Source organism: Otolemur garnettii, unplaced genomic scaffold (assembly GCF_000181295.1).
Source record: "Otolemur garnettii isolate 467f Iridium unplaced genomic scaffold, OtoGar3 scaffold00261, whole genome shotgun sequence".
In the NCBI taxonomy this organism is placed as follows: Eukaryota; Metazoa; Chordata; class Mammalia; order Primates; family Galagidae; genus Otolemur; species Otolemur garnettii.
The window spans coordinates 257,641-268,471 of NW_003852656.1; the positions used below are offsets into that span (position 1 = coordinate 257,641).

The following is a 10,831-nucleotide window of genomic DNA, read 5'->3' on the forward strand; positions in this document are numbered from 1 at the left end:
TTTTTTGAGACAGAGTCTCACTCTGAGGCCTTGGGTAGAGTGTTGGGGCATCTTCATAGCTCACAGCAACCTCAAATTCTTGGGCTCAAGAGATCCTCTTGCCTCAGCCTCCTGAGTAGCTGGGACTACAGGTGCCTGCCACAATGCTGGCTATTTTTAGAGCTGGGGTCTCACTCTTGCTCAGGCTGGTCTCAAACTCCTTAGCTCAAGCAATCTACCCACCTCAGTCTCCCAGAGTGCTGGGATTATGGGTGTGAGCCACCGTGCCAGCCTACAGGGACTTTATAGAACACAACTACTGCAAATAATGAGAATTGCTTGTATCTACCTCAAAGGAATATCATGAAACTTAATGAGATGTAAGGCCTGTGAAACACTTTAGCACAGTGTCTGGCACATGGTATGTGCTCAATAATTTGGAGCTAATTTGTTGTTCAAAGCACAGTGACAGTTGCTGAGGGTCAAACCAGGGCCAGAATAGTAAAGGGAGATCCTCTTGCTTCAGCCTCCCAAGAGGGATCTGGGATGGACCTTTGAGATGCAAACGGGGTGCACTGAGAGGAGGGGGATCTTAGGTAGGTGATTAGGGTCCCAAGATTGGGTCAGGCATGAAACTGAGTATGGGGCGAGGGGAGGAGGCTGAGGGAGTCCAGAGGTGGATTGTGCTAGCCCTCAATGTCATGTCAAGGGGCTTGATCCCACCAGGCCAGGCCCACCAGAGCAGGGTCCATCTACTTCATAGGCTCTGGTACACTGCATGCTTTAGGAACAAATATTTAGTGCTTGGAAGGACAAAGGCAATGGGGAGCTATGGCAGGGCTAAACGAGGGAAATGGCAGGCACCCTTCATCTAAAATAATAAAAGCTAATAGGTTTAAAGCATTTCATTTGTTCATTGGTTTGTTTATTTATTATTTATTTATTTTTTGAGACAGCGTCTCACTTTAATGCCCTTGATAGAGTGCTGTGGCATCATAGCACACAGCAACCTCAAAATCTTGGGCTTAAGAGATCCTTTGCCTCAGCCTCCTGAATAGCTGGGACTATAGGAACCCGCCATAACACCTAGCTAATTTTTTAGAGATGAGGTCTCACTCTTGCTCAGATTGGTCTCAAACTTGTGAGCTCAAGCAATCCGCCCACCTCGGCCTCTCAGAGTGCTAGGATTATAGGCATGAGCCACCTCCCCAGGCCATATTTATTTATTTATTTTTGCAGTGTTTGGCTGGGGCTAGGTTTGAACCCACTACCTCTAGCATATGGGGCCAGTGCCCTACTCCTTTGAGCCACATGCACTGCTCTATTTATTTATTTTTAGACAGAGTTCCTTTGTCACCCTGGGTAGAGTGTTCTGGTGTCATCATAGCTCACAGCAACTTCAAACTCTTGGGCTCAAGCGATCCTCCTACCTCAGTCTCCCAAGTAACTGGGACTACAGGCACCTACCACAACACCCAGCAATTTTTTTTCTATTTTTAGTAAAGATGGGGGTCTCACTCTTGCTCAAGCTGGTCTCAAACTCCTGAACTCAAGCAATCCACCTGCCTTGACTCGCAGAATGCTAGGACTACAGGCGTAAGCCACCACATCAGGCCTAAAGCATTTTAAAGCATTTACCATGCACCAAGCTCTGGGTCAGCAGTTCTCAACCTATGGGTTGTGATCCCTTTGTAACAATAAAAATACATCGTGCATATCAGATATTTACATTATAATTCGTAACAGTAGCAGAATTACAGTTATGAAGTAGCAACAAAAATAATTTTATGGTTGGGGGTCACCACAACATGAGGAACTGTATTAAAGAGTCTTGGCATTGGGCAGTGCCTATGGCTCAGTGAGTAGGTCGTTGGCCCCATACACCGAGTGTGGTGGGTTCAAACCCGGCCCCAGCCAAACTGTAACAAAAAAATTGCTGGGCATTGTGGTAGGCTCCTAGAGTTCCAGCTACTCGGGAGGCTGAGGCAAGAGAATCACCTAAACCCAGGAGCTGGAGGTTGCTGTGAGCTGTGATGCCACAGCACTCTACCGAGGACGACAAAGTGAGATTCTGTCTCTTAAAAAAAAAAGTCATGTTATTAAGAGGCATTAGGAAGGTTGAGAAACACTGCTCTGGGCTGAGTGCCTCACATGGATTAACAACTCATTTTTCCTTCTCACCAATCCTAAGAGGCTTACTATTACCAGCCTGGTTTTAAAGATGGGGAAATTGAAGCTTCAAGAGGTCAAATCATTCACCCAGAGCCACCTAGCTCCTAGGTGATAAAGCCAGGATTCAGAGGCATTTGGACCCCTTCGCTGTGCATCCAGGGCCCTGGCCTCTGCTTGGCATGTCTGATGCCCATGAGATGTATTAAGGAAAGGAAAAGAGGAGGAGAATCTTGGGAGACCAAGGCAGGAGCCAGCAGCACACACCTCAAGCACCCACTCCAAGTCAGGCTCTTGGGCACTCAGACACAGCCTGAGCCCTGCCCTCAAGGAGCAAACAGCTTACTATCACTCTGGGTCCCGGGCACACATGGGCATAAGACCTGACACATAGTGGGCACTCAGGTCTGAAAACCAGCCAGGACAACTCTGGAGATGAATATGAACAGTGCCCAATATCCCTCCCATGATCCAAGGGCCCAAGGCTGCCCCCAAGACTGCACGTTCCTTACCATATTCAGGTATCCACAGGTATCTTAGAAGGAGGAACCAAGCTACTTACCCACTGTGTGCTCATTCACCTTGTGCTTATCCTCCTTGGGGGCTTTCCAAGGTGGAGGCTATGTGAGCAAGAAGACGGGGAATTTGCCCAGAAAGTCATTGCTTGTCCCAGATCCCATACTAGTCCCCAGTTTCCTCTCACAACCTAGAAATGCAGAGATTTTTTCCCAAGACCCAGACCCCTCCCTTCACCTTACATCATCTCCTAAAGGCTACCTGTCCCTCCAAAACATGGGCTCTGCCCTCCTCTCCACCCATTCTGGTTGTCTGTCTCCTCTGCCTGGCCCTTCAGGGCTGGCCTCACCTTTCCACATAGGCCTCCTAGTCACATGGACTCAGGTCACAGGCAGTGGCCACACTGTGTTAGGGATTCCCAAGACCCTCCGGGCACAATCCTGGTTCCCACAGCACTCACTGAAAGTGTTGGCTCCAGGTTTACCAGCAGGGACCCCAGGAGCAGCAAAGCCCTCATGGTGTCCATCCATTAGTCTGACTCCCTGTACAGGAGTCCAGATCGATAGGGCTGATCAAAGGTCTCTGAGGCCTGGGAAGTAGAGATTGGTCAAGCTTCCCCCCTTGGCCTGATGGGGCATAGGCTGTATGTAGAAACCCAAACAGACCTGTGCTTCTTTTGTAGGCCTGAGGGCCAGGGAGCTGGGAGTTGGTGGATGGTGGTAGAATGGTAGAGAGCTGGGCTTCCCTCTCTTGCCTGGACAGTGGGACTGGAAGAGGAGAAGGGACATTATTATGTTCCAGGTCCTTATCTGGGGATGCAGGGGCTAAGGAGATCAAAGAGAAGCTCCCTAGCATAAGGGATTGCATAAACTTACTAGCTTAAAAGAACCCCTGTTTCATTTTTTTTTTTTTAGACACAGTCTTACTACGTCACCCTTGGTAGAGTGCTGTGGCATCACGGCTCACAGCAACCTCAAAGTCTTGGGCTTAAGCGATTCTCTTGCCTCAGCCTCCCAAGTAGCTAGGACGAGAGGAGTGCGCCACAATGCCCGTCTACTTTTTTTTTTTTTTTAGAGACAGAGTCTCACTTTATCACCCTCGGTAGAATGCCGTGGTGTCACAGCTCACAGCAACCTTCAACTCCTGGGCTTAGGTGATTCTCTTGCCTCAGTCTCCCAAGTAGCTGGGACTACAGGCATCCACCATGATGCCTGGCTATTTTTTTGTTGCAGTTTGGCTGGCGCTGGGTTTGACCCCACCACCCTAGGTATATGGGGTCGGCGCCCTACTCACTGAGCCACAGGCACTGCCCATGCCTGGCTACTTTTTTGGTTGTACTTATCATTGTAGTTTGGCAGGCCCAGGCTGGATTTGAACCTGCCGACTCCAGTGTATGTAGCTAGTGCCCTAGCTGCTGAGCTACAGACCCCCAGCCAACAACACCTGTTTCTCAGTTCACAAATCTGTAGGTCCAAAATCCGGTACTGTGTGACTGGATCTCCTCCTCAGGATATTCCAAAGCTGAGATCAAAGCTGAGATTCCAGGCTAAATCTCTGAAAGCTCTGGGGAATGATTCCCTTCCAACCTCATTCAGGTTGTTTGCAGAATTCAGTTCCTTGGTAATGTAGACTTTTAAGCTATCAGTCAGCAGCCACCCTCAGCTTCTAGAGGATGCCAGCATTCTAAAGGATCCCTTCCATCTTCAAAGCCAGCAACAAATGATCTCCCCTGTGTTGACTCTGTCACTCTTTGAATTACCTTTGCGAGAAAGAACCCTCTCCTTTTAAGGGCTTATCTGATTAAGTCAGGCCCACCAAGGATAATCTTCCTATCTTTATGATTTGGGACCTTAATTACATTTGCAAAATTCTTTCAGAAGCATCTAGACTAGTTTTTGACTGAATAGTTGTGAGAAGGGTATGTGGGGGCCATCTTAGAATTCTGTCAAGGCAAGAAAACAAAAATGCTAAATCAAGGGGCACTAAAGTGCATAGTTGGAGCACAAAAGAGGAAGATGAAGTAGACATGTGCTGTTTTTCCTCCTGAGCACTTGTCCTGGTTCAGTAATGAGACCTTGATTTTTATTTTAGGAACCACCCCTTCCTCACTTTTTTCATGGGCCTCCAGTGCTACCTGAGGTATCCTCAGTTCTAGGGCTGGAGGTATGGCATTGCTCTGACCAATCAGAGCATGGCACCACTAGACCTCAGTAACTGGCTCAGAGATTAGCATTATACACAAGATAGGCCAATCTCTTTCCACTGGGGTCACTCACTAAGCACATAGAATGTGGGCCCAGAGATGTTGATGATTATCTTTGTCACTGTTTGTTTTTTGTTGTTGTTGTTGCAGTTTTTGGCTGGGGCTGGGTTTGAATCCGCCATCTCCGGCATATGGGGCTAGCGCCCTACTCCTTGAGCCATAGGTGCCGTCCTTTGTCACTGTTTGAGGAAGGCCTGTCTGAGAATGAAGGCAACACACAGGAAAAGCAGAGCAAATGGAAAGAAGGACAGAAGGATGCCATGGTAGGCAGCCTCCAGGATGGTCTCCATTGATCCTCACTGCTGGTGTTCATGTCCTGTGTAGACTCTTCCACACTGAGTCAAAGCTGTTTTGTGCGTCTAATAGAATATGGCAGAAGTGAGGGCATTTGTCTTTCTACAGGCCATAAAAGGCCCTGAGGTGTCTGAGTTGGTCTCTTGGATTACTAACTAACAGTCCTGCAAAAAGGCCCTGTGGGGAGAAAGTAAAGCCTCCTGGGACAACCTGCACCAATTTGGCAGCCAGGTGAATGAGCCACCTCAGAGGTGATTACTGCATTCCGAGCTGACGTCTGGCTTGCAACCTCATGAGAGACCTCATGCCAGAACCACCCAGCTAAGCTTTTCCTGAATTCCGGACCCTCAAAAACTGAGAAATCATTAATTATTGTTGTAAACCATAAATTTTAAGATGATTGTTACATAATATTTGATAACTAATAGATTGATAGATTGATTCCTCATGACTCTGGGGAAGCCTGGATCCTAAAAAAAAAAGTATCCTTAATACTTCTCAGTAATATGAACCAATAAAACCAATTTGAGTAGATTCTGTTACTTTCAATCAAAGGAGTACAAAGTGATACAAAGAAATTTATGGAAAATGAAAACAGAGTACAGCAACTTATTAATTCTGCTAAAAAAGAAGGAGGTTGTGGAACAGAAAGACAGCAAGAGAAGGGGTGCCTTTTCAACCATTGGCTTCAAAGGCAACATGTTGATAATGACAGCTGTTAATTTAATGATGATACTGAAGCTATGAGATATATAGATAAGCTCATTAAAGTGAAAGCATTTGTCAATTCTATTTTTTTAAGAGACAGGGTCTTGCTGTATTATCCCTAGTGGCCTCAAACTCCTAGGCTCAAGTGATCCTCCCGCCTCAGCCTCCAAAGTAGCTGGGACTACAGGTACTCACCAGTTTTTCTTACTTTTCTTTTCTTTCCTCTCTCTCTCTTTCTCTTTTTTTTTAGTAGAGACAGGGTCTCGCTCTTGCTCAGTCTGGCCTCAAACTTGTGAGCTCAGGATCCACATCGGCTTCTTAGAGTGCTAGGATTATAGGGATTAGCCACTGCCTGGCCTCTTCTTATCAGTTATTGATTGCACCTGCATATAGACCTTGGCCTTAGGGCCAGTCCCGTATTGGCTGCTTCCTCCTGGGGAGAAGCCAGCTCCCCTTCTGAATAGATGGGGCCTTTTGAACAAGTCTTCCTAATGCCTAGGGGTTTGCAAGCAGAGTGAGTAATGCAACTGCACAGAAGCCTGAATGCGGCATGTCAAATGAAGAATGTGGTAAGCACAGGGTGGAGGGATTGTGAGATGAGGCATTAGGTCCATTGAACATTTGGATGTTCAATACTTATCCCCCCCTTCTTCCTTCAGTCTCTCAGTTTCTTTTTTGTGGGTCACCACTCCCTAGTTGTGTGGTGAACAGGTATTTTCCAGAATTCATTTCCCACTATGGAAGCCTAATGGACCAGATCAACCTCTTTCTACCATAGCATAGCCAGAAGGATGTAAACTCAGCCAACTGAATGTTCTCTCCCAGGACTCTGAATCCTGACCACGCCACACAACTATGGCAAAAAAAAAAGTTGGAGGTTTGCTATTGCACCACCTATGCCCTGAACAGAGTGCCCCTCCCAAAAACAAAGTTTACATAGTAAGAAAATTCAAATTCATTATTTCATGTCACAAGAGGTCAGCAGAGGGCCTCCAAGAAAGTGCTTTTAGTGGTTTAACAATTTCATCATGGGCTGGGTGCAGTGGCTCATGCCTGTAATCCTAGCACTCTGGGAGGCCAAGGTGGGTGGATTGCCCTGAGCTCACAGGTTCGAGACCAGTCTGAGCAAGAGAGAGGCCTTGTACCTAAACATAGCTGAGCGTTGTGGTGGGCACCTATAGTCCCAGCTACTTGGGAGGCTGAGGGAAGAAAATCGCTTAAACCTAAGAGTTGGAGGTTGCTGTGAGCTGTGATACCACAGTACTCTACTGAGGGTGACAAAGTGAGACTCTGTCTCAAAACAAAACAAAACAATTTCATCAAGAACCCAAATTATTCCTCTTTTTGTCCTCAGCATGCAAACTTTCAGGAGGACTACATGGCCACAGGATGGCTGCCATGGCTCCCAGAAATCACATAAGTTTACTCACTTGTGTTTAAGTGAAGGGGAGGCACCTTCTCTTCAACTAGCTCCTTCTTAGGAACAAAGAAACCCTCCTTAAAAAATCCTAAGCAGACTTCCCTTCATGGCTCATTGGCCAGAACTGACATGACAATTCCTGTCTCTGGCAAGGGTAAGGGGCTTAGACAATTAACTCTGGAGCTAGGTCAGAAGTATGTAAGGTAAAGTGGCCACCAGAACAGAAAGCGACTCTGCAGACAAGGAAGAGGAGTGGCATGGATATTAGGTGGACAACCACAGCATATGCTTAAGGGATATCACCATACTTCCTGCTTCCTCATCCTTCTGTGCCCCTTAATTCCTGCCCATCTTTAAGCCTATTTCTTCTAGTTGATGCTCTGAACCCCTGAGAGGATTCTCGTACATATATTACCTTTTGCTTATGTAGCTAGAGTCATCTTCTGTTGCTTGCAGCTAAGAACACTCTCTTCCTCATGGCTTCCAGCCTAATTAGCCATCCAATTCTGTTCATTCCACTGCCCAAATATTTCTCAAATTTGTCCACTTCTCTCAATTCCTACTGCCTTTCTTTTACTTCCAGAAAATTCAAGGAATTGAATTTTTATATTGCTGTAGAATATAATTTGAGAGGCTGTGATGGATGGCTATCATTTCCCCTGTTTAGGATTCATTCTCCCTTCTTCTAATAGGGGCTTTCAGTGTTTTCTTTGGGGAATCACCTATCCCCTCCATCCACCAATATTCACAAAATAAAGCGTACCCTATCCCTTGGCTGCGGAAGGAGTGGGCATATGGTCCAGACCTGGCCTATCAGAACATCATCTCTCTCTGTCCTCAGTGATTGGTGCAAAATGAACATGACCCAAATCAAACCAATGAGAGGCAGCCCTGGGATTTTTCCTGGCATATCAAGCTAGAGGCTTTCTCTCTTTTAGAGACAGGTGTTTAACTATTTTTTGTAGAGACAGGGTCTTAAATATATGTTGCCCAGGCTGGTCTTTTTTTTTTTTTTTTTGAGACAGAATCTCACTTTCTTGCCCCTGGTAGAGTGCCTTGGCATCATAGATCACAGCAACCTCAAACTCTTGGGCTCAAATGATCCTCTTGCCTCGGCCTCCCAAGTAGCTGCCACAACACCCAGCCATTTTTTTTTTTTTTAAAGAGATGGAGTCTCACTCTTACTCAGGCTGGCCCAGCCTGGTTTTGAAGTTCTGGCCTCAAGGGATCCTCCCACCTCAATTTTCCAAATTGTTGGGATTATAGGTGTGACCCACTGTGTCTAAAGCTTTCTCTTTCCACAAATGTTGCCACATTCCTAACAAATGAGCCTGGAGCTGCTTCATCTTCAACATCTCAGAGGGAGAATCTGCCTAATAACAAAGATAACACAGTTTGAAAGCAAGCCAGTGTATGAGAGAGATTTTGAATGATACCATTTGAGATCCAGGATCCAGAGATACTTGAAGTCAGAACCACCACCAATACTTTTCAGTTACTTGCACTAATAAATTCCCTTGTTTGCCCAAGCCAATTTTAGTTATAACCCAAAGTCCTAATTGATGCAAGCGTTCACACATTAATACCAGGAAATTCCTAAAACAAAATAAATCCCTCATGATCAGCTGTGTAAGACAGTAGTAGCTTAAAGGACAGAAAAAATGAACTTAGGAGCAGGGTAGAGAAGCACTGGACTTGAGTCAGGGAACCTTCCAATCTCAGCCTCAACCCCCAGTGTGGTGATGGCTATTAATTGCCACCCCTCTCCCTTACACTGTCTGGTTCACTTGTTGAGGTTTTTAAATGGGAATGTCTGTGAAAAGGCAGAGATGGCATGTAGGTGGAGCTCATCCATAGAAGGTTACGAAGAAACTTTCCTACTCTTCTCAGCAATTTCTGCACACCTACCTCAGTTCTCCTCACACATCTGGGTGTCTTCTGTCAACTAGACAAGAGTGAAAGGGCACCTTCTCCTTTCCCTGGCTTCTTTCTACAGCTGGGCTGTGGGCAAATGGGATGAGAACCATCAAGTTCAGCTACAGAGACACACACAAACATAAACCTCATTCCTCTTTAGCAAAGACTTGGGGCATAGATTCTAAGAGGTTATAAAACTGCATGTTCAAAGAGAAGTTTGGGGCATCAGAAAGTACCCAGGCCTCCATCCTTCACACTTTGGCTGTTGGCTCCATTGTCCCTCCAGTCACTCAGGCTAACACAATGGCATCTTTATACAAGTAGAAGCCATTCCTTCCTCTATTCCGGTGCCATCCACATCCTCTTCTGTGATGGTGGAAGACTTCTCTTGTGTTGGTGGAAGAGTTCTCTTGTGTTGTCCAATACAGTAGCCACTAGCTACATGTTGCTGTTGAGTACTTGAAATATGGCCAGCGTAACTGAGGAACTGAATTTTGATTGTATCTAATTAATTTAAATTGTCACACGTGGCTAGTGGCTACTGCATTGGCTAGCGCAGCTCCAGATGGATACAGAACAAGGTCAGTGTATGGCTGCTGGTGTGTACTGAGGAAGAGGGAAAGGGCATGAAATGATGTTTAAGAGGGAAGGAGGGGCCTTTGCAGGCCATGAGAAGGAGTGTGGGTTTATTTTTTAAGTGTAATGGGAAGTGATTAATTATTTTTTGCTGCATAACAAATAGTTACTCAAGTTTAGCAGCTTAAAAAGTCAAACACTGGACTGGGACATTGGCCTATGCTTATAATCCTAACACTTTGGAAAGGTAAGGCTGGAGGACCACTTGAGTTCAGAGTTCAAGACCAGCCTGGGAAACATAGTAAGACTTGGTCTCTATAAAAAATTTTTAAAATGGGCCAGCCATGGTGGCTCATACCTGTAATCCTAGCACTCTGGGAGGCCAAGGCAAGTGGATTGCTTGAGCTCACAGGTGGGAGACCAGCCTGAGCCAGAGCAAGACCCCATCTCTAAAAATAGCCAGGCACTCTGGTGAGCACCTATAGTCCCAGCTACTTGGGAGGCTGAGGCAAGAGAATTGCTTGAGCCCAAAAGTTTGAGGTTGCTATGAGCTATGATGCCATGGCACTCTACCAAGTGCAACAAAGTGAGAGTCTGTCTTAAAAAAAAATTATTTTTTAAGTTATCTGGGTGTGGTGGCACACACCTGTAGTCCTAGCTACTGGGGAGGGTGAGATGGGAGGATCAGTTGAGCCCAGGCATATGAGGCTACAGTGAGCTATGGTTGTGCCACTGTACTCCAGCCTGCTGGGCAACAGACCAAGACCTGGTCTCTAAGACAAAAAAGATACAAATGGTTATGTCATGGTTTCTGTGGATGCCACTGGATCAGAGTCTTTCCCAAAGCTGTATCAGAAGGTCAGTTGGGGCTGCAGTTATCTTGAGTAGTAGAGAATCCACTTTCTTTTTTTTTTTTTTTTTTTGAGACAGAGCCTCAAGCTGTCCCCCTGGGCAGAGTGCCGTGGCATTACAGCTCACAGCAACCTCCA

The 10,831-nt window shown here is 46.1% G+C and overlaps 1 protein-coding gene across 5 annotated transcripts in view; it reads right to left on the reverse strand.

Moving 5' to 3' along the window:
* The window catches only part of F12 (coagulation factor XII), an 8,346-nt gene extending 5,118 nt beyond the window's left edge, over positions 1-3,228 (reverse strand). For 4 of the 5 annotated variants that reach the window (XM_023508643.1, XM_023508642.1, XM_012813400.2 and 1 more), the window contains exons 1-2: positions 3,125-3,228; positions 2,711-2,768 (exon numbers count right to left, since the gene is read on the reverse strand). Coding sequence is in view for 3 of the 5 variants with exons in the window: in XM_023508642.1 (XP_023364410.1) it covers positions 2,711-2,768; positions 3,125-3,190 (124 nt within the window). In the remaining 2 variants the exon portion in view is untranslated. Of the gene's footprint in view, positions 1-2,710; positions 2,769-3,013; positions 3,102-3,124 lie in introns of those variants that run through there. The other variant, XM_023508644.1, reaches the window with a different exon arrangement.
* Positions 3,229-10,831: the final 7,603 nt, after the last annotated feature.